At 39.5% G+C, this 22,674-nt stretch overlaps 1 protein-coding gene across 5 annotated transcripts in view; it reads left to right on the top strand.

Moving 5' to 3' along the window:
• The first annotated feature begins 3,318 nt into the window (after window positions 1–3,318).
• LOC148103096 (uncharacterized) overlaps window positions 3,319–22,674 on the top strand; it is a 30,452-nt gene continuing 11,096 nt past the window's right edge. For 2 of the 5 annotated variants that reach the window (XM_087838533.1, XM_087838531.1), the window contains exons 1-4: window positions 3,319–3,497; window positions 11,456–11,806; window positions 13,931–14,263; window positions 14,371–14,469. In XM_087838533.1, coding sequence (XP_087694659.1) covers window positions 3,461–3,497; window positions 11,456–11,806; window positions 13,931–14,263; window positions 14,371–14,469 — 820 coding nt within the window. In that variant the 5' untranslated portion in view covers window positions 3,319–3,460. Of the gene's footprint in view, window positions 3,498–10,528; window positions 10,619–11,062; window positions 11,094–11,455; window positions 11,807–13,930; window positions 14,264–14,370; window positions 14,470–22,674 lie in introns of those variants that run through there. The other 3 variants (XM_087838532.1, XM_087838530.1, XM_087838534.1) reach the window with 2 other exon arrangements.

Here is a 22,674-nt window from a genome sequence, read left to right as displayed (position 1 = left end):
TTTCCATCTTCTGTTTTTATCCTGATGTCCCTGAACATGAACACTGTCCCCGTCAAATAAATCCAGATACAAAGATCAGATTTACTGAGCATCATCAGCGTGTCAGCAGCTAACTGCATCTTCAAATAAATAAATGTTTCTAATGAGTGGCGAGTGACATGAAACTTTAAAAACAGACTTCCTTCACTTTTCCTTCCAGTGTTAAAAAACTTCCATGTAATGATTTGGTGGAAAAATGAGACATTTGACCTTTATTTGTTTGAATTTCAGACTTTTAACTGAGCGGCAATAAGAAAGCAAATAGAGCAAATTAATGCTGATGTTTATCAAATGTGAAGTGGAGTTTTCATCTTCTTTTGCTGCTGGTTCAGTAAATTTTGGTCAAAGAGTTCCAAAACCTGCAGCATCAGAATCTGTGAGATGTCGGCTTTCAGCCCCGACGGCGTGTCCATGGCGTTAGGTTAGGTGAACAATATGCACGTTATGTTTAAATGTTTGTGCAGTATCCAGTTACCTCCTTTCATTTGCTGTTTTAGCTGTTTGGTGGTGTGGAAATAATTTTGTGAGCTTTAAGGTGAGATTCTCAAGTTTCTGGCAAAAATACATTTAGAAATCAATTCAGGATTTAATAAATCAATATTGCATTATTCAAGCTAAAATCGATTTCAGGGTGACGGGGGGCTGGAGCCTATCCCAGCTGTCTTAGGGGAAGAGGCAGAGTACACCCTGTACAGTTCCAGTCTGTCGCAGAGCTAACACATAGACAACCATTCACATCAGAGTTTCCAATTACCTAGTCCCACTAACTGAATGTCTTTCAACTGTGGGAGGAAGCTGAAGCACCTGTAGAGAACCCAACTCCACACAGAAAGACCCTGATGGTGGAACTCAGGACATTCTCGCTGTGAGTGTGTGAGGCAACAGTGCTGTTAGATTTGTGTTGTTTATTGTCATTTATGCTTAGAAATATTTAACCATATATGCTTAGAGGTGTATAATTGATTGTGTAGTGATAGGATGTGCGATCCTTAATAGTCTGCAAAGGCTTTGTGTGCATTCCAGAGTGTTCTGGCATCCACACCCACATCCTGGGAGCATGGGAGAGGTCGTACCTGCTCTTATTGTTTTATGGTAGGAGAAACGTCTATGTCTGTTTTAGTCTAAGTGCCTTTTGTTTAGATGAACTGCTGGATTTCCAGACCAGCAGGTTTAGGGAAGTCATTTATGGGGTCACACTCTGACCACACACACACACACACACAGGCAAGGTACTCTTTGTTTGTATGTAGACGTCATATGTTAATGAACCTATGTATATTCATGTGACCTCAATAAAAGAGCGGTGTTACGGTTGACCGGACGAGAGTCTGACGGAGGTCAAGTGGTGGAACGACACTTGGCTCCAGGCAGGTCTCCCTCATGCATGAGTAACACAAAGAACTTTGCCTACTTGGTGTTCAATGCTTTTTGCTGTGTAGTTGAATTGTCCTTAACGTTCCAGCGAATGCTACAAACCTATCAAGTGCTAACCACCGAAGCACCTGAAAAGTCCTTTTTCAAAAACTCTCCCCTATTTATTAGTTCTGGATAATCCAAAATATCTAGAACTAGTAACCATCTTTATTCCATGGGCTAAAATAAGAGCAAACATCTTTAGTCATCTTTAGTAGTAATCAGTGTACTTTACCCTTGATTTATGATGGTGGGTAGCTGTTAATTTTCTTAACCTTTTGTGAAGACTTAATTAAGAAAATGCGACAGCTCATTGGAGCCCCAAAGAGCCCGGGGCAGTCATGCAGTTTTTGAATTTTACCAACACGCCGCCCTGTTTCCCTCGCCTTCTGTGGCATTTCCTCCTGGAGAAAGGTGGATCACAGCAGAGGAACAATGGAAGTCATACACCAGAAGAGTAGAGACATTTTTGAAGAAAATACATGTAAACAAAGCTACCACAAACAAAACAGGTAACAGCTGACAGCAAGCCATCTTGACACACCAAATCATATAAAAGAAAACCAAAAACAAACAAACACTGAAAGCAGATGCAGCTTTTATTTTCTCTGCTACTGGAGAAGGCCTCTGTCTGGAAGATCTTCTCTGTCCAGACACAACTTGAATTCTGTTGTGGCATCAACTTTTGTTTAAGTAAACTCAATACGTCCTCTATGCTAAAAAAGAAAAACAAAGGTAGAAAACATCATAAACATGATTATTTAGGATGATCAAATCTGAAGCAATCATGTTCAGATTAAAAGAGGCTCCCAAATTAAATGTGCTTATAAATTACTGCAGCATGTTCTGTGCAACAACCATTAAAAATAATTTAAAGTAGTGTGGTCACAAAATGTTTTACAGTTATTGTGTAAATGATCTTACACATAATTTTAACAAATGGTCCTGCATAATAGTGTGTATATGAACTATGACACAGAATAAAGTGTCTGTGTGCATACTGAGCTGCGCTGTGTGGAGTTTTATCATTTGCAGCAGGCACCATGCATTTGAAGCTGTTGATGAAGCAAACTTTTTAAAACAGAAACTAATTATGTTTACGTGGACTGTAACTGAAACACAGTTTTTCAGAAACATCTAAAAAGAGATTATATATCCACAAAATAACTAGCATGGACTGTGGTCTCCTCCTTATTACTGTGAAGTCCTTAATTTCAGGTAATTGGACGAATTAGCTAAAATGTGAAAGAGGGTTGCATGTTACGCAACAGGTCATTAATGATCCAAAATTACTTGTAGTTATTAAAGTTTAGTTTAGTTATTAAATAAACCTGTTGTAATTATCTTATTTACAATGTAATTGTGCTCATGTGAGTTGGCACTCTGTCTTTGGAAGGTCGAGAGCTTTGTTCGGTGTGACTGTCCTTGGTCTGAGGCTGACTGAAGTATCACGTCACGTTCCAGCGCTGTAAATTGTCATTTCACCTGCTAAAGCGAATTAAATCTTTTTAAAAGATATTTCTCCAGGAATTCCTTCTGAAAAATCTGAACATTACAATACATTCAAACGTATATATGAGATTTGTCATATGGATGATTTCAGAGATTTCCGCCTATGACAGCTTAGATAAGCTCCTAGTCCCCTGTGACTTTACGTTTGAGGCCCAGAGTTAAGATTTATGTGAGTAATAGGTTCTTATCACAAATATAGAGACATGCTGAAGCTTTAAGTTATCAAACTTAAACATTTTAATCATGGCAACAGTTTTTAAAATGACATTTAATACATGTCAGTCTGCTAATGAGCCTTGTGTGAGCACCGAGGTGGAAGTTGTGGGCTGTAAAGAGTGTCAGTTTCATTTCACATGTCTGACTTCCCCTTAAAAACAAAAGTGAACTTTCTTTATGTGCTTACAGCTGGAGAAAAATTGCTGAGTGTTTTTTTTTCTTTGTTCAGTCAGCAGCAGATTTAAAGGACTTTGTGTTTGTTTGAGCTTTTTACAGGAGGATGAAGACGTTGCTGGTGATTCTGCTCCTCATAAATGGTAAGAAACTGAATGCAGATCAATCTGCACTCACACCACAGTTTAAGGCAGATAATCTCACTGTGTGGTGTGTGTGTGATGATTTAAATTAATGCACTGTACAAAATACAAATGCAATGATGTGTGCCCTGCAGAGATTACTGTAATCCGATTACTTTTTTCAAGTAACTTGACCAACACTGGTGCCCTTTGAGAATCGAGAGAGGCTTCTGTCCAAGACAGAAATAACAGAGAAGTGAGAGCGACTTTACATTTGCAGAGTAAAGATTCATGTTTTATGCTTTGTTATATTTGACTTTGTCTGTACTTCAGATTAATTACATATTTTTGCATTTAAGAAAATCTTTTCTTTAAAACTTGCAAACACATAAATACAATGCTGGGTTTGGTTGGGTTTTGGGCAGATATTGTTTTAGTTAAACTTTAAAATATTGTTATTTCTAAAATAGAAACGAGTTCATTTTGAAATACCTGTTTTTCTTCAGACAAAAGTATTTCATGTGTGATTATTCACTTAATTGATAGATTACTCAATTACTCAGTTTTGGTGCTTTGCGGTCAGGGTGGAGGTCCTGTCAACTGGAATGGCCCAATCCCCAGTTGACAAATCTGGCTATAGTAACAGGGAGAGTCACCCCTCTGATGGGGAAGGAGCCTATACTGGTGTGTGATGCTGAGAGATCCTGACTGGATGTAGTCAGGCTCACCATCACACAGCTGTGTTGATCTGCTTTGGTGAAGATCGAGCTGAGCATGAAGGCAAAGCTTCATCCAGTCTATGTTACTCACAGCCTTGAGCCCTGGACTAAAAAATGAGCTCGCTGATGGAAAAGAACAGAGCTTCCTCTGAAGGGTGGCTCTCCCTCAAGCAGGAGGCAGGTGTGTGGTTGTTCCCAAGGGACAAACAGCAGAGCTGCAAATTCTCCACATTTAAAGGAAGCAGCTGAGGTGGTTCAGCCTCCTGACTGAAAAAACTCCTCAGACGGAGGCCCTGGGACAGATGTAAGACACAGTGGAGAGATATATCTCTCAGATGGCTTGGAAATTCCTCCACAGGTGAGCTTGAGGAGGTGGAGAGAGATCTCAGGGCACGTGTGCTCAGAGTGCTGCCCCAGCAATCCAGAGTCAGACAGTATTCTCAGTGCGAAGGTTTCTGAATTTTAGAACACTTTAATTTCAAGTCTTGGAGCTAGCTAGAAATGCTAGTGAGCGAATTTCTTAACCTGCTAACAGTGTTGTTCAAGTTACTTGAAAAAAGTAATCAGTAACTAATTACTGATTACTTCCCCAAAAAAGTAATCCCGTTACTTTACTGATTACTTATTTTCAAAAGTAATTAATTACCTAGTTACGTAGTTACTTTATAAAAACATGATTTACAACCTGAATAGGTGATAAAGCGACAGATCTTTCAGCCCAATTCTACTTTTTCTGCATAATCCCTCGTACAAAATGTAATCAAATGGAAAAGTCTCTTTTTAAAACTTGTTTTATTAGTTTTAATCTTTTAACTTTATGCATCAAGCAAAAAATTAATTATATGCAACATTCTCTGATTGGAAGAAATTTGTTTAATATTTAAACCTATTTTCTGCACATTCCAGCACATAAAATAAAATATTTTGTGTGTTTACACTCAGTCTTTCAAATAGATGCAAGTAAAACACAGCAGAAAATAAATAAAGTCAAAGACTCAGCGGTCCTGTTGCTCTATTTTCACCTGTAAAGCAGGAGTGGGGTAGGCGGAGGTTTACCCTGGTGCAGCGGTCAGTGGAAGGATACCGCAGTTTCTCTGTGAGTTTCCCATTACGTCGTAGCTACTCGGTGCTTGTTTGGAAGTTTAGGGGTTTTTTCGCTGTAAAAAGAAGTTTTCTTCCCACGCACAACGGACACTAATGTTTTTGTCACTTTTTATGGAATCAAACTCAAAGTAAGGTCAGTACTTCCACGCTTTAAACGCTGCACGCTCATACTCTCTCTGCACTCGATATATGATCCATTGTTGATCTGCACACAGCTGTTGTCACGAACGTCGCACTCGCTTACGTCACTGTCATGAGACATTCTCGCAAAAAATCACAGTTTTAGTAACGCAGTAACGCAGCGTTCCTACGGGAAAGTAACAGTAATCTAATTACCGTTTTTGCAATAGTAATCCCTTACTTTACTTGTTACTTGAAAAAAGTAATCGGATTACAGTAACGCGTTACAAGTAACGTGTTACTGCCCATCCCTGCCTGCTAACTTCCTGCTAACTTCCTAATCTGCTGAGCGTCATGCTGGAAAATAGCATGCACAAAATAAATGGAGTATTTCTCTGCAATTACAAACTCTGTGTGAACAATGTTGGTATCAAAATAAAGCTAACACTTGTAAGATTTAATCAGAGGGTAAAATATTGCTCTAGATGTTACTGTTTCAAAGTTATTAGGACAAAGTACTAACAGGAAAAGTAGTAATTTATTTAATCATTATTTATTTTTTAGCAGATAAGCCTCAGTTCACATTTTAATTCAGAAAATCATTAATCAACATATAAACATCATCTATGGAAAGATTTGTTCTTTTCTTTGCATAGCCTAACAAATGAAACAGGAAAAGATCGAAACCCATTTATTTCAACAAAGTAACTGTATTCTAAATACCACCTTTTTAAACGGTAACTGTAACGGAATACAGTTACTCATATTTTGTATTTTAAATACGTAACGGCGGTACATGTATTCCGCTACTCCCCAACACTGTTAATACACTGTGTTTTACATGGTTGTCCAGTCTTGTCCCTCCTTCCTCCGCCTCCCACTCTTACCCCACTATTATTACTTCTAACACTTTTCCACTTCTGTTGTTTTCTGACAGTTTCTCTTCTCACCACACACAAACGGTCGCGGTCTAACTTCCTGATGAGTCACTTAAACACTGATATTGAAAATATAGAATACTCATTACTCATATTTCTTTGTTTAAAATTCTGATTTGTTTTTAAAGCATTTATCATTTCCTCTGTTCTTACTTGTCTGTAATCTTTATTCCTGTCCAAATTATTAATCTTGTAATTGCCATCACAGAGTGTAGAAACTGGAAGATGGTCACTGATGTCACTAATGAGAAGTCCACTTCCTGTTTTATATTCAATGTCATTTATAAAAACGTGTCTGTGAGAGCTGCAGGATGTGATGTGGTTCTGCTAATCTTAGAGAACAGTTTTTTACTACCTGGAGATTATTACTTAGGTTTAAACTGTTATGCATTTAACACATCATCAATCACTGTCATCACCACGTTCAGTTTCAGACATTTGTCCACATACTGAGGCCACTGCTCCTCCACCTTTGTTTCTCTGAATTATACACCTGAGTTCATAACCCTCCAGTTCAAAGTCTACTCCTTTATCCCTACTAATCAAAGTGTCAGATAAGGCAATGACACCGAGTGGATATGAAAACTGGTTTAGATATTCCTTGATATGATTAAAATCTATAGACCTCTACAGTTAAAGTGGAAAACTGACCATTTATTCTCAATTTGAATCCCCTGTTTGTTCATTTGTATAATAGCAGCAGTCATTATTGATATTAGAGAAGAAGCTGTTTTCTGGGTGTAATTGACATTCCTGTGTGTGATCCGTATAGTTTAATGTTTTCAATTCTGTCTGATGGATGCAGCTGTTTCTTCCAGATGTAGCTGAGTTGTTCCCTTCAGTGTGTTTCATAAGTGATTTGTGTGGTTGTTTGTTAACTTGTTTAGAGTCTAGCTCATGCTGCTGACTGATATTTTTGGGGATCCACCATGTTTTTGATGACCAGCACCTTAGCTTCCTCAGATGATCTGTTTAGTTTAAAGAATATTTTACAGTTTGTGATCCAGGTACTTTGAATTGTCCCCCAGTTTCTTATGGTACAGTACTTTTTTGTGGCTATTTCAGTGTTGTATTTAAGTATTTAAGTCTTTAGATATGAGATTTGTTAACTTAAACATCCAAATTACAAACATTTATTAGAATTAAATATAAGGTTTCTCGTTATTCAATTAAATTAATATTTTTAAATTCAATTTTCCTTTTAGTTTTTCTTTCTATTTTTTAACTTTTACAAAAAAACCAAAAAAACTAAGAAACAAAGTTATGTCTTTGAAAAATGACAAGTGTCATGGTGTATGCTGTGCAGCCAGGAGAAGAGGACCCACACGGTGGACTCATTGAGGCAAAACATGAACTTGAAAGCAGCTTTATTGCTGACCAAGGAAAACCAAACAGAAAACTTAAACTGGAGCTAGAACCAAAATACACAAGAAAACATCAGGAGAGACACAGGAGGGAGAAATGATGCTAACAACAGGACAACAAGTACTGACTGACAGGGACTAAAATACACTGGCAGGTACAGGAACAGGTGGACACACAGCTCAAAGTCATTAGGCTAGACAAGACAAGGAAGTAAAGTAGAATACACTAACATGAGACAAGACCTTCAAAGTAAAACAGGAAATCCACAGACTGAACTCAGAGACAATACTAACACAGTACAGGGACCAGAGTGACATAAGGAGCAAAGGAATCCACAAGCTCGGAAATACAAAACAGACACCAAAAAACTAGTAACGTTGAACAATAGAAGAAAACAGCCCAAAAACAATAATACAAAATCTAAACACTGGGCCACAGGTCCAGGACCGTGACAACAAGTGAGTCAAACAGCTGCACATCCTCGCTGCAGGTGTGAAGAAGGAAACCTCAAATGCAAAACGATGTAAATATATAAAAATGTTTTGACAAACCTTAAAATCCTACTGTCAGTTTTGTAAAGCTTAAAGTTTAATTTCTAAATTTAAGTTTCAAATGACAGCAGAATATTAATCCCATACACTGTTCCAAAAAATAGTAATGTCAAATTATTTTACTGTGTATTTTACAGTTGTGTACTGTTTTTCTAGAATATCATTACATTTACATAAGTAGACTGTGATCTGACACGTCATATGTAAAATAACATAACAACACTGTAAATGTAATAAAACACAATTTACTTGTTTTTTTAATATATTTTTTTGTACATATGCATATTTAGATTGTAAAAATACATCCAGAAATGTATCATAATTTCACGAATATTTGTCTGTTATGTGAGAGAATGATCTGTTAAATCCAAATGTAATACTATGGAAAACTATATAAAATGATCGAAAATTAATGAGAATAATCAATAATTAAAGGAGTATTTGAATTATAATTTTGCTGAAAATTTCATGTCACCTAGGTCTGATTCAATAATTAAGAGGTAACAAGTGAAAATATAATTAAAAGGAATAAAAACTAAAAAAAAACATATTGTGACGTGTTGTGGGAACAGCTAGTTCTCTCCCATCATGCGTTGGGACATGAGCTGCTTAGATGTTCTTGTTTTAATGTTTATGGTAACGTTACTTTTAACTGTTATGTTGAATGTTGTGTTTACGCCGTGGTGAAGAGTGTCTGACAGTTGTTGTTTTGTAGAGCGAGTGCTGTACCATGAGTGACTTCTGTTGTGCTGTTGTTGAACCTTGAGGCACATTGTAGCACCAGCAAGTGTTTTAATAAAGAGCTCCCCCTACCAGCTTGGGGTTGAATAACAAGCTCAATCTTTCTCTGTGAGCTTCTTTGTTAACATTTCTCTGCGTGCCACAATGTAAGACATTGCACGGCCACGCTGTGCTAATTATATGTTTTGAAAGAGAAATGTAGAGGTAGGAAATGCAATTAATATAAATAACATGACGCTAAGCATCGGCCAATGAATGTGAACTAACAACAAGGTCGTGGGTATGGCTGCGACCGTAGGAAAAAACCCTAATATGAAGGTATTTTACTGTTCATTTTACAGTAATGTTCTGTTCTTCTAGAATATCATTAAAGTTACGTAAATAGACTTTGACTTCACATTTTGAATGTAAATTAACGTTAAATCACTGTAATGAAACATAATTTTCATGATTATTAAATGTATCTGTCTGTACATATGCATATTTAGATACAGATTCACAAATGTATCATGGTTTCACAAATATCTGTCCGTTATTTGAAAGATTGAACTGTTGAATTCAAATGTAATGCTATGACAAAGCATATAACATGATTCCTATAAGCTTGTGTTACATCACATAAGTATTATTATCATTGCTAGTTAGGGTGATCGTGGCTCAAGAGTGGGCAGTTCGCCTTGTGATCAGAAGGTTGCCGGTTCGCGCCCCAGCTCAGACACTCTCCGTCGTTGTGTCCGTGGTGAACCTACCGCCTACTAGTGATGCCCAAAGGGGCCGATGGTGCGATATGGCAGCCTCGCCTCTGTCAGTCTGTCCCAGGGCGTGCAATCCATTATTATTTAAACCAACTGTATATTTCTGTACATTTACGTATTATGATTCATATTGCCACATTCAGTGACCTTGTTTATAGGTAATTTCATTGTTTGATCACGTTAAAATGTTCCTAATTTAATGTCTAAAAGCACTTGGAAAAGGCAGAATCCCATGTGAAATTAGCGCAACAAACTCTATTTTCATTACTGAAAATGACCGTATTTTTATGGGACAGTTATTTTCTGTTATTTTACGGTCGTATTTTGGCGCCCCAGCTGCTGGAATATTACCGTTTTTTAAAGATTTTTTTTTTCCTATTTATAGATGATTTCATTGTTTAATCACATTAACATATTCCTAATTTAATATTTAGCGGCACTTCAAAAAGGCGAGATCCCATGTCAAATTAGCGCAACTAATTGTATTTTCATTACTGGAAATAACCGTATTTTTATGCGGGAGTTATTTTCTGTAATTATACGGTCGTATTTTGGCGCCCCAGCTGCCGGAATATCACCGTTTTTTCAAGATGCTTTTTCTAACAGTGTAGAGCAGCAAACAGCCCTGTAGACGTGTTGTTTCTCCTCTAAATTTAATTCTGTCATTTGCTGTAAAAAGAAAAAATAAATAAATAAATATTTTGAAGGATCAAAAGGAAATTATCAGGTTTTCTCTGTCTAATGTAAGAGGACCAAACTTTTAGTGCTGCAGCAGCAGCTGCGTGTTGTTGTTATCAGGACTTTAACTGGAGATGAAGATGTTGCTGCCACTCCTGCTCCTCGTACTCGGTAAGAGCGCTCTTTGAATGCAAACACAACAACACAGCTGTTTGTGCTTTTAGACAACATAAAGTCTGTAACATGAGTTTACTGGATGTAAACTGACTGTACTTGAATTTATTCCTTATAACCCCCTCTGGGACTTCATGCAGGGCCTCACAGGTTTACAGCTGAGTTCATATCTGTTTAAGACGAACTATCTGTGTGTTCCAGATGTCTCTGTTTCTTACTGATAGAACCACAAACCTGCCAGAAAGTAGTGACGTTTGACAAGATTAACGACTATGGCAAAAAGAGAAGAAGAAAAAAAACGTGTCCAATGATACAGATGAAAATTGGTTGTGTTGCCAGTTGTGTGTAACATTGTCAGTGGTGACACTTTTATGTATTGTAACACTGAGATGTCTATTTGCTAATAAACTGTTTTGTGTGTGTGTCTGTGTGTGTGTCACTGTGTTTCTGCCTCATTTGATGTTGTTGCATGGTGAGGTTATGTGTTAAAAATGAATGGACTGCGGTGTCGTTGTTAGCCCTGCAGGGCTCAGATCTGCTTGTATCTGTGTTCATTTTTCAACCAAATGCTGATATAAATAAGAGATGGTTTCCTCCTTTCACCTCAGTGTTGTTCAGTCTTCCATCAGTTTTCTTTAACATCTTTGATGTCCTTTCAGTCAGTGTGTGTTGGACAGGAAGAATCCATGTTTGAATACTTTTCATAAAACATGGCTGAGAGTTACGTTACATATTCTGCAACTTTCTGAAACCACTTTATATGAACCCAAGGAAAAAATCTACTGCATACACATAATAAGTGTTTTTGTTGTGTGTGCTTGTGTCTCCTTCCAGTTTCCCAGCATGCCCTGGCTCCGGTGGTGGAGGTGTATGAGGGGGAAAAATATGTCCTGTTGCCTTGCAAGTACTCAGGTTTTATACCTGAGGAAAATCCCACAGTGCTGTGGACTCGCAATGATCTCCACCCCAAATCTGTCCACCTACGACGAGAGGAAACAGATGATCTTAAAGGGCAAAACCAGCGTTACAGAGGGCGCACATCAATGAGGCCTGATGCTCTGGACACTTTAGACTTCAACCTCACTCTGAGAAACCCTCAAATGAGTGATAGCAGCATCTACACCTGCTCCATCGGAAATGAAAGAGAGGAACTGAAACTGACAGACATACAGCTGCATGTCAAAGGTACAAAACCCAACACCTGTGATTATGAAGGTCAGAGGTCAAACTAAAGAGTAACAGAAAAGATCTTTCTAGTACTGAAATCTGATAAAATATTGGTAAAGTTTTCTAGATGCAACCACACTGGAAAAATAAAAACATGGACACCAAAGAAGAAGAAAATAGAATCTTATTGGTACAATTTTTGGTGTATCTTCTAAATCTGGATGATTTGATCCAGAAATTCTTACATGTGCAGGAAAACCAGGAGCTTGCCTGCCTAATACGGACAGACAATAACACAACATGACTGTTACTTAAGTGTGATTACTAACAGTAGTACTGTGAAGACCTGGCACAGTTTTGGCTCACAATCTGTCCTGATAGTTTATCATGCAGAATAGAGATTTTAATGACTTTATTATTGATATATTATTTTAACTGGCAGCAGAGTCAGAGGTCAGTAACACAGATGCTCGGATCTCAGATCAGGTCAATTCTATGATTAAAATCAATGTGACTGAATCTGCTTCTTTAGTTACAGAACATCCAGAAAATACTCTCAGCCCTTCCTTTGTTCCACATTTTGTTATGTAAAAGCCTTATTCCAAAATGGATGGAATCAGTTTTTCACCTCCAAATTCTACCTGCACAAAATCCCCATAATGAATACGGAAAAACATTTGCTTAAAATTTGTCCAGGTGTATTTAAAAAAGCTAAAATTAACAGATGGACAGAAGTATTTACAGCCTTTTCTGGGACACTAAAAGTTGAGCTCAGTTGAATCTTGTTCCCTTTGAGAATATGTCAGATGTTTCTTGGTTGGAGTCCACCTGTGGTCGATGCAGTTGATTGGACATGATTTGGACAGGCACACACCTGTCTGTATAAGGTCCCATATTTGACAGTACATGTCAGAACACAAATCGAGCCTTGAAGTCCAAGGAATTGCCTGCAGACCTCTGAGACAGTATGCATTGAATCGAGTTTGCCAAAGAGCCCCTGAAGTATCTCAGATCATGAAAAAGAAAATTCTCTGGTCTGATGAAACCACTATTAAACTCTTTGGCCTGAATGCCAAGTGTCGTGTCTGGAAAAAACAGGCACCACTGGTGGTGGCAGCATCATGCTGTGGGATATTTTACAGAGGAAGAACTAAAGGTTTTCCCGAATGCACCAATGTGTAGAGAACTCCTTGATTACAACCTGCTCCAGCGTGCTCTGGACCTTAGACTGGGTGAAGGTTTATCTTCCAACAGGAAAATGAACATAGAGACAAGATAACAAAGGAGAGCTTTAGGACCACTTTGTGGTGTTTGTTCTTGAGTGGTCCAGCCAGAGCCCAGACAAGAACCCAATCAAACATCTCTGGAGAGATTAGACAATGCCTTTGCACTGACACTCCCCATCCTGCCTGATGGTGCTTGAGAGGGTCTGCAAAGAAGAAGAAGAAGAAAGAAAATGCCTAAAAATAGCTGCCATACTGAGAAAGACTGAAGGCTGTAATTGCTGCCAAAGTTGCTTCAATAAAGCACTGAGCAAAGTTTGTGATTACATGTTATTCTCATTTTTTCTTTTTAATACATTTGCAATCATTTAAACAGTACCCCGTCATTGTGAGGTATTGTTCAATTCAATTCAATGTTATTTATATAGCACCAAATCACAACAACAGTCGCCTCAAGGCGCTTTATATTGTAAGGTAGACCCTACAATAATAGATACAGAGAAACCCCAACAATCATATGACCCCCTATGAGCAGCACTTTGGCGACAGTGGGAAGGAAAAACTCCCTTTTAACAGGAAGAAACCTCCAGCAGAACCAGGCTCAGGGAGGGGCGGCCATCTGCTGTGATTGGTTGGGGTGAGAGAAGGAAGACAGGATAAAGACATGCTGTGGAAGAGAGACAGAGGTTAATAACAGATATGATTCAATGCAGAGAGGTCTGTTAACACATAGTGAGTGAGAAAGGTGACTGGAAAGGAAAAACTCATTGCATCATGGGAATCCCCAGGTATTGTGTGTGTAGAAGTGTGAGGTGAAAATGAATCTAATCCATGTTGGAATAACAAAATGTGCAACAAGTAAGGCACTGGGAATACTTTCCAGATTCAATTTTTATATTTTGGTTTACTGTCCTCTCAGACCAAAAGGTTGAGGTGGAGGTCATTGAAGGGTCAGAGTCTGTCATCCTGCAATGCAACACAACACCTGACCTGCCTGAGGACACCAGAGTGGAGTGGACGAGATTTGACCAAGAAATCATGATGGTCCATCGATATTCAAATGGAAGTGACCAACTTAAGAACCAGGATGAAATTTACTGTGGTCGCACAAAGATGAACAAAGACCTGCTGAGAACTGGAGACCTCAGTCTGACCCTGAAATACCCCACAGAGAGAGACAGTGGAGGATACATCTGCACCATCTACAGGGACAAAGACATCCTGAGACAGAAAGTAGTGCTGCAGCTCAAAGGTCAGACATGGAGATAAAAACCAGGATACAGTGCAGGACAGAGGTCAGTACAGTGCAGGACTGAGGTCAGAGTTCAAAGGTCATGTTGTTTTTGTAATTTTCCACAGAACAGTTTCCTCCTTGGGCTACAGCTCTCCTGGTTCTCCTGGTTCTTCTTGTGGTTTCTGGAGGTCTTTTATTTTATTTCCGGCACTATTTCATGTCAGGTGAGTGTCTCCTACTACACTACCCATAATGCCGATGGTCAGCAGGTGTCCTCTGGTGGCTCCTTGACTGTGGCTCACACAAACTTGTTCCAGAAGCTGAAAGAGTTGAGAGTTACAAACAGCTGATACAGAGAGCTGAAGAGAAACTTCCAGGTTTGTTCCAGAAGTCAGAAAACCTTCTTCAGACTCAGTCATTGATCAGTAAAACAGCTCCACAACATGACTTTACTAAACAGTGTGTGTGCTTCACTGCACTGATCTGTGAACTCAGTTTTCTTTATATAGTGCAAATCACGGTCACCTCAAGGTTCAAGTCATAGATTCCACAATAATACAGAAAAAAAACACAACACAACACAAACATGAATCATGAATCTTCTAAAATAACAGGTCATTATAAAAACAGCAATAACAAAATTCACACTGATAAAATGGAGCCATTCTCTCACTTCCTTAAAATGGACTTTAAACTTCTTCTGTAGATCTTTCCAGAGGCAACAGAGGACAGAGGCAACTTATTCAAAAGCTTTATAAGATGTGACTATTTTTTATTTTTAATCCCTTGACTGGTTTTGTTCTTAGGAAGTGTCTTTGCCACTTGAGAACAACTTGAACTTGAATTTATCTGAATTTAACACCAACTTAATTTGAGTCAAATGGGACTGAGCAACATCAAAGGCAGACTGCAGAAATTCAAGTTTTTGCACTTCATCTGAATAAAAATGTAATGCAACATTTTTATCTATCTACATAGAAGAGCAGTGGTCCTAATATGGAGCCCTGGGGAACTCCTTTGGACACACTGTGTTGTAGCTGACAAATAATTTGATGACCAACTCACAGCATTTACAGCTACACCAATATTGTTTGGTCTGTTTACTAAAATGGCAGGACAACTGTGTCAAAAGCCTCTGACAAACCAAGACAAAGAACAGCTCAGTATTTTTTTCAGTCCATTGCATTAATGATGTCATTCACCACTTTAATAGCAGCGGTTATTGTGCCGTGTTGTTTACTGAATCCTGATGTTGGGAAATAATTAATTTGTAAAATTCTTAGGGTTGTTCAATAATAAGCTTTTGTCAACTTAAACACAGTATTTAGATGTGGGCCTGTAGTTATTAACATCACCTCTTTTCATCAAAGAGAGAACATTGGTAGATTTCCATATTTCAGGGATCTCAGTGTTCAAAAGACTAAAACTAAAATTACAAGTTGGCGATTCTGTTATAAAATCTGCAGCCAGTTTAAGAAAATAAGGATCAGGTTGATTTGGTCCTGCAGATTCATTGGGATCCAGTCCGGTGGACCTTAAATCTGTTGGATTCAGAGGAGAAAAGCTGAAGCACAGACTGAGTTTGAGTACAGAGAGAGCCTCCTGTTCATTAAGCTGTTTGAACTCTGATAAAAACATTCAAATAAAGACCCAGAAGAAACAAAATGTATAAAGCACTTAAAATATTACATTTTTCAGTAAAGTACATCAGTCTTTTAAAACAAAATCTGGTATTTTGGTGGTTATATCCCTGTGATAAGATGTTATTATTTTCCAGAATTGTTTAGGATCATTAAGATGTTTAATGTTTTTTAAGAGCTAGTACTCTGATTTAGCTTTTTTTTTAAATTTAGAAGTGTTGAATTCACCCAGTTCTTTGAATCTTTGGGCTGAAGGAAGGACACTTACTCGGTGTATAAATGCTCAATCAACAATCCTTTATTTCCATACAATTTTCACACTTTTGAGCATAAAAACCATCATGATGGGGAGAGATGCAGAGAGGGTCACAGCAAGTCTCAAAATGGCGATGTATTACACAGCTTTTTATAGTTTTCTACTAGCCCCCACCTGGTCGTAAACCTAAACATTCACACTCTCTTATCTGTCATGGCGCCTAAGTTATGACCTCGGGCTCCCTGTCTTTCTACCCCCTACAAAGGTGGGGGCACCGAATGTGGTCTGTTTCTGCTATTATCGGCACAAGGTCTTTTGCACACAACATTCTCAGAAAATGATTTAAGCAGTCTGACATGACAAGAAAACCGTGTAAAACATTCACAGCAGATAAATGGTGGCGCCCACCTGTCTAACAGAACCCAAAGGATGGTCACATTCTTTTAATCCCCACAGATATACTTGAACTTTTGTCTATCCTTCTTAACAAAATATACTGAGACATTTGGTCTAACATACTATCAGAATATACTGCAAAAGGGTCATGTTCTTTAACCTAAAGATGTAAGGAAAACTAAGTTACATATTTTGCACACATCCTAGACTAAGGAATATAATTATGTTCTACAGCTGTTTAACATAATTCATCTACCTTGACTATGGGTATAAGATAACCTAATTAAAATACTGATTTCACAATCCCCCTTTGATCTCTCCTTTGGAGAGATCACTTACAACATGCATTCTAAGGTTGCAATATCCACATCGACCTGGTCTTTAGGTCCCTTAGTATATGGCCTTGTCAATAAGACGAATTACCAGCGCCCTCAGGCAAGGAATGGAACAGCATCCACATGTTGTAAGAACTGCAGTAAAAACAGACAGTGAAACCATAATTGACATGACAAAACCTTTCCATTGCCCAAAAACAGAAGTCATCCACTCCTTCAACGGGTTTTTAATACCTTAGTGTTCATGCATATTATGGGCCAGAGTTCCCAGCCCCTCCAGAGTTTGTTATCGAGCCGTCTGGAACAGTATTATTAGAAATTAAGGTGCAACACATTTGTCCGAACATAACACACACGTCCCCCTTTCCCGCCAGGACCATGTCAAGCGCCATCCTGTTTTGTACTGCCATCAGATAGGTGGGACCTAATTGCTCTGCTAACCCTTCAACTGCATCACGTGTCAAATTGGCCAGCCGAAGAACGTGATAATGCACATAATTAATTCTATCGACATTTTTGTTCGGGGTGACAGGCTTAAGTTGGGTCACCTCAGGGTCCGCTGAAGGAAGAGAAGTTGAATGAGTTCTGAAACTGGGCAATTCACACAATAAGAAAATAATTGTTACCAGGATCACAGTGAGCACAGTTAACATCCCCATCACTCTCCCGTCTTCCCAAAGCTTTATTTTCACATGGTAGTTTCTCACAGCCATTTTAATGTTACCTTATGGTTTTTCAATGTTAATCAGAATCAAACCTCTGTCTAAAGAATTTTTAATTTTTATTTTATTGCTGCAGCCACCGATGTTCTCCTGTTGTCGATTGTCCTTTCTTCAACCTCCAGAGTTAGACTACCCTTCGGTCGTTGCACAGGTCAGGGGATTATTCTGCCCCTTTTTCGCTCAAACCTGTGTTTTTAGGGTCACAGCCGTGTCCCCCTTTTTCCCTAAGCGCCTCTCCGACCTCCTAGGCTCTTCCGCCACCGCACACCGGCTCCAGTGATACCAAGCATCGCCTTTGCCCCTCAGCTGGACTGCGTGAGAGGTTCGAGTGGTCACCTCGAATGGCCCCGTAAACCTCGGCTCGTCCCACTTCCGCTTATACACCTTCAGCCACACCCACTTCACCTCCGGCGTGGTCACCTCCTTTCCGGTCGGATCTCCCACCTGCGTAGTGAAACTAGAGACAAGAGCCTTCGGTGCTTTAAACTGTTTCACATGTTCAGACCCATTTGTTTCCTCTCTTAACTCTCTTACACCTGCTGCAGGGCCTGGAAATTGTCTCCCTGTCAGCAGTTCAAATGGGGTAAACCCAGTGCTCTGATTAACTGAGCACCTCACACTCATTAGTGCTATAGGGAGAGCATCAACCCAATTCATGTTTGTCTGTGCACAGATAAATTCATCCACCCTTTTGTCCTGTCTAGGTGGAGGTTAACTTTGAGTCGTGGTCAAGTCTTGTCAGCTTTTACCAGTCAGTCAGTTTGTTTTTATTTCCATTCATTCATTCATTCATTCATTCTTTGCTGATAGTGGAAACCATCGCTGCCTTTGATTTCCACCCTCAGCAAAATGATGTCATTTCAAAAAGAAAAAGAAGAACTTTAGGTCGGATTACCTCGCTGAATCCTTTTAGGCAGGGACTCTCATTTTCTAATTGTCCCCAATAAGTGGCTTTCTCCTGAGCCCAACTTAATGTGGAGAAAAATGCTTTGCGACTGTTTTCAGTAAGAATGTTTTATAGCGCTTTAAAGTTCACTCTCTCAGGCCTGGATTAAAGAGCTGATTTGTTAAATCAGGAACTCACAAAATACCAAAATATCACCACCGGTGGATCACTCCTCTCAGATGTTCTTATTTCAGTGCACTGTAACAAAAGCAAAAAACAAACGTAACCAATAAAATACTCATATAATAACAAATACTGGGGCCCATTAGAAACATGTCCAAGCATAAAACCATCTTTCTCTCTCTTAGAGAAAGAAAACAATCCGAACCTCACTGATAAAATCAACCTAGTGTTAAGCAAAACCCAAAATCAACCAAAACTTCACCAGAAAGTGATAGGTTACGAGGCAGGGTGCAACCCGGACAGGTCACCAGTCTATCACCTAGAAACAAACAACCATTTACACTTACATTCACAGATAATTTAGAATCATCAATTAACCTAGCTCTACCAGCTGCATGACTTTTCACTGTGGCAGGAAACCAGAATACCCAGAGAGAAACCGCTGCAAACTAGCCAGACTGTGGACTTGCACCCAGGACCTTCTTACTGTGGAGCAACAGCACTCACCAGCATGCCAACAATGTAGGAAATACAGGGAAGCTATGATTTCCTGTTAAATTCTGTACAGATCTTTAAAGCCTGAGGCAATTGTGTTAAATACACATGGGATACTTACGTAAATCCAAGGGCTGGCCCCCTTTTCTCTTTTTTTAATTTATTTTTTCAGTGTGTTCCTCCTTCAATTAAATCTCAATCACAAAAATGTGGCGCTCCGAAATAAGGCTCACATTGTTAATTCATCATTTTCACTCTGTACCACTGCTCCTTATCAGGCTGTGTGAAGCACAGTAAACAATTCAGTCGAGGCCTTGAGCCATAAACAGACATCACTCACAGACATTGTTTTCATAACCAAACTGCTCTAGACCCTGTCCCCTAAATCTACACAAATGCCCTCTGGGTGACATGAAATGCATTTAACCAATTAACAATCAATGGCTTCTTGTTGTTGTAACAAATTCTGTATTTGGACGTTTGTGTGCAGCATTTTGCGTATCAGCATAGCATTTGTTAGTAAAGCATTCTTCATTGCATCAGCGTGTGTGTGTCACTCTTCATTGCCCAAACATGTATATGTGTGTGTGTGTGTGTGTGGATCACTTCTCCGTGAATTGAATCAACATTTCGATTTGTGTGCGTGTGTGTGTGTCATTTCTCAGTCAATCAACGAGTGCATATGTGTTAATGTGTGTGTTTCTCTTAATTCTGAGTCAGTGTATGTAGATGTGTGTGTTTGTGTGTGTGTTTGTGTGTGTTTGTGTTCATCACTTTCCTGTTCTGGTGTTCTGGGTAAACCAGGGCCTGAAGCGTGCTCTGGGGTCCTGCCTCCCCCTTTCCAGTCCGTTTGCATCCATTGGTGCTGCTGCCCAAAGTTCTATCCATACTGGTTCTGGCCCCAATTAAGGCAGTCCTTTTCTCCAGTGTCCTGCATCTTCTCCTTGTCCAGCTCCTCCTGAGCCATGCTCAGTTTCTGCTCTAATGTCTTGAGCTCTCACTGAGGGCAGAAACCTCAGAGTCTTTTCCGTACACGTCAGATTGAAGTTTATTGATGTTTTCCTTGCTTTGCTCCACGACCTTCTGCAGCCCTGCTGTCCAGCTCTTCTCAGAGGTCAGCTCCTGGCTGAGCCCCGACACCTGTGTCTTCAGCTTATGTTCTTCTGCTGCTTTTGTCCAATCTGAGGTGCCTCCTGACCTCAGTTACTCCTCGTGTCTCTGGCACGCCCTTTTTGCTGCCCGATCATCCGTGTTGGTCCATCACTGTCCTGCACAGTGTTAATGCAGAGTTGTTAAGGTCAGCATTCTTTTGCTCGGCCTCACTTTTCATCCGGGCTTAATAGGCGTCTCGTCACAGCTCTGTCAGCTGAAGCTGTCTGGAAATCTCCCCCGTGTAGTGAAACGGGCCTTGGATTTAACGTTCTTCGTCTCCGCTGCATGAGATCGCTTTCCTGCAGCACTGTTGACATTCTCAGGCTGTTGTTGTGGGTCCAGCTGCTGTAGCATTTGGTCAGGGTCACATCAAAGATGGTAGAAGGGAGAGCAAAGATGGTAGAGGGGAGAGCAGGAGTCCAGGTCAGCCTCGGCTTTCCGGGCCGACAAAGCAGCCTGTAATTAAGCATAAAGAGAAAAAACAAAAACAAAACAAAAACAGACGAACAGGAAAATAATGTTGTTTTGGCTGTGTTATTCAGAGAGGGGCCAGGCCCTGTGTCAGCCTTCCCCCCCCCTTTTTTTTTTTTTTTTTTCTCACTATATAATCAACTCATACCCCACCAAGTTGACAGGACAACACAGGTACACGTTAAAATTCTTAAGATCATGTTTAATAATTCAAAAAAGGAATTTTATTTCATTCAATAATCACTTATATTACTCAATCAGAGGAAAACATGTCACAATTCGACTCTTTTAACCACTAAATTTATTATTTCATCACTGGTTTGTCATACCAGTGTCTTTCTTTTTGAAGTCAAGTTGTTGTCCTGCAACCCAGAGAGTTTATTTGTTAGTAGTGGATAAACTTTATCTTTTAACATCAGGTGTATGTTAAGTTTTGCTGCTTTAACCTTGCTGGAAAATCTTCACGTGTTCATGAATGTAAGCTGTTTCTTCATTGCGTGTATGTGCGTTTGTGGGTGGGTTATTTTAACTTTTTCTCCAACAAGGCATTTCCCTAATTGTGTGTTTTTTAATTTTGTTTCCCAAATTTTGATTTCCCACCTTAAATAACAGCATTCCATGTCTTCAGCCAGGAATTAGAGCTTGCTTGTGAGATTCAGGGACACATGGTGCCAAAAACAATTCAGTGAAAAACTTGCCTGAAAATTTCCAGTGATGGTAACCGATAACTGGAGGAGAAGATGTCCTTTAAGCTTCTTTTTCAGGTGGGGACAAAATGAGAGGTCAAGCTGTAAAATTTTGAGCCAGAGCTTGGCCTGTCTGTCGTCCCAATTTTGTTAGTCTATCCTTTTGCTGATGTACTCAGGTCTCCGGGTTGGGAGAAATCCACCTGTATTAAGAGACTAAAACATTCATTTACTATTTTTCTTAAAACATCCATTTGGTTCATCTGCCTAGATTTTACTCTCTCTCTCTCGGTGCATAGTTCACACAGTCAGGCAGTTGCCTTTTATGGGCATGCAGATTTCCGGTCACCGACACTCACCCCCAGCAGCCGCCAAGCCATCTCTCCTATATCAAAACCCAGCCAAACATCAAACATTCACCGCAGTCATTCAAAACTTTATTTATAATATTATAATCAGCAAAATCAGCATTTTAATTACAGGCATGTATCATTGTTTGCAAATCATACTTATAAAACTCAATAACACGCTAAACAGGAAGTCCTCTGTGGGCTTCACAGCAGCCACCTCATTTGCATGTTCACACACCGTCTAAACTAGCTCGCAGCGCGCTGTCGTCACACACAGCCTCGTTTCACACTCAACTCTCTATTATATTTACCAAGACGTCTTATATTTACAATCACTCTCAGACCTGAAAGTTTTAGCGCCTACACAACTTTGCCAAATTTAAGATAACGGGTCCAACCGAAGAAAGTCCAGCTTTTTTGTAATTAATTAACCAGCCAGCCCTGCTCTACTCTCAACACGGGATAGAGGGGGCGGGAGCCTGATAGGGAGGTGGGAAGGCAGTAAGCGATGACTTCACCGGGGAAGCCGGCAGCATCAGCTTATCAGACTCCTCCTTTGGCTCCCTCATCCAATGCTCCACCCCCTGGCACGTCACTGCCCACCCCGTTACACGGGCTCTCTCCTCCTGCACTTTTGCAACTATTTTTTTTTCTCTCAGCCTCCATTTCTCCCGAACGGGGGCCTCCTCAATTCGTCACAAACACACTTTTAGACACAAATTATTCTGTTACTTTAATTGACTCCCGTACTTCTGACGAGACGCCGACTCTAACGGCGCTTTCACACAAACTACCCACCTCCAACTCTCTTCCTCTCTCCTTTTTTTTTGTTTTTTTTTTTACACCACAGAGTAATA

Source organism: Neolamprologus brichardi, chromosome 3, assembly GCF_056152115.1.
Source record: "Neolamprologus brichardi isolate AB-2024 chromosome 3, ASM5615211v1, whole genome shotgun sequence".
Lineage (NCBI taxonomy): Eukaryota > Metazoa > Chordata > Actinopteri > Cichliformes > Cichlidae > Neolamprologus > Neolamprologus brichardi.
Note: the sequence above shows the minus strand (reverse complement) of the source record. Positions and strands in the feature narration are given on the sequence as shown.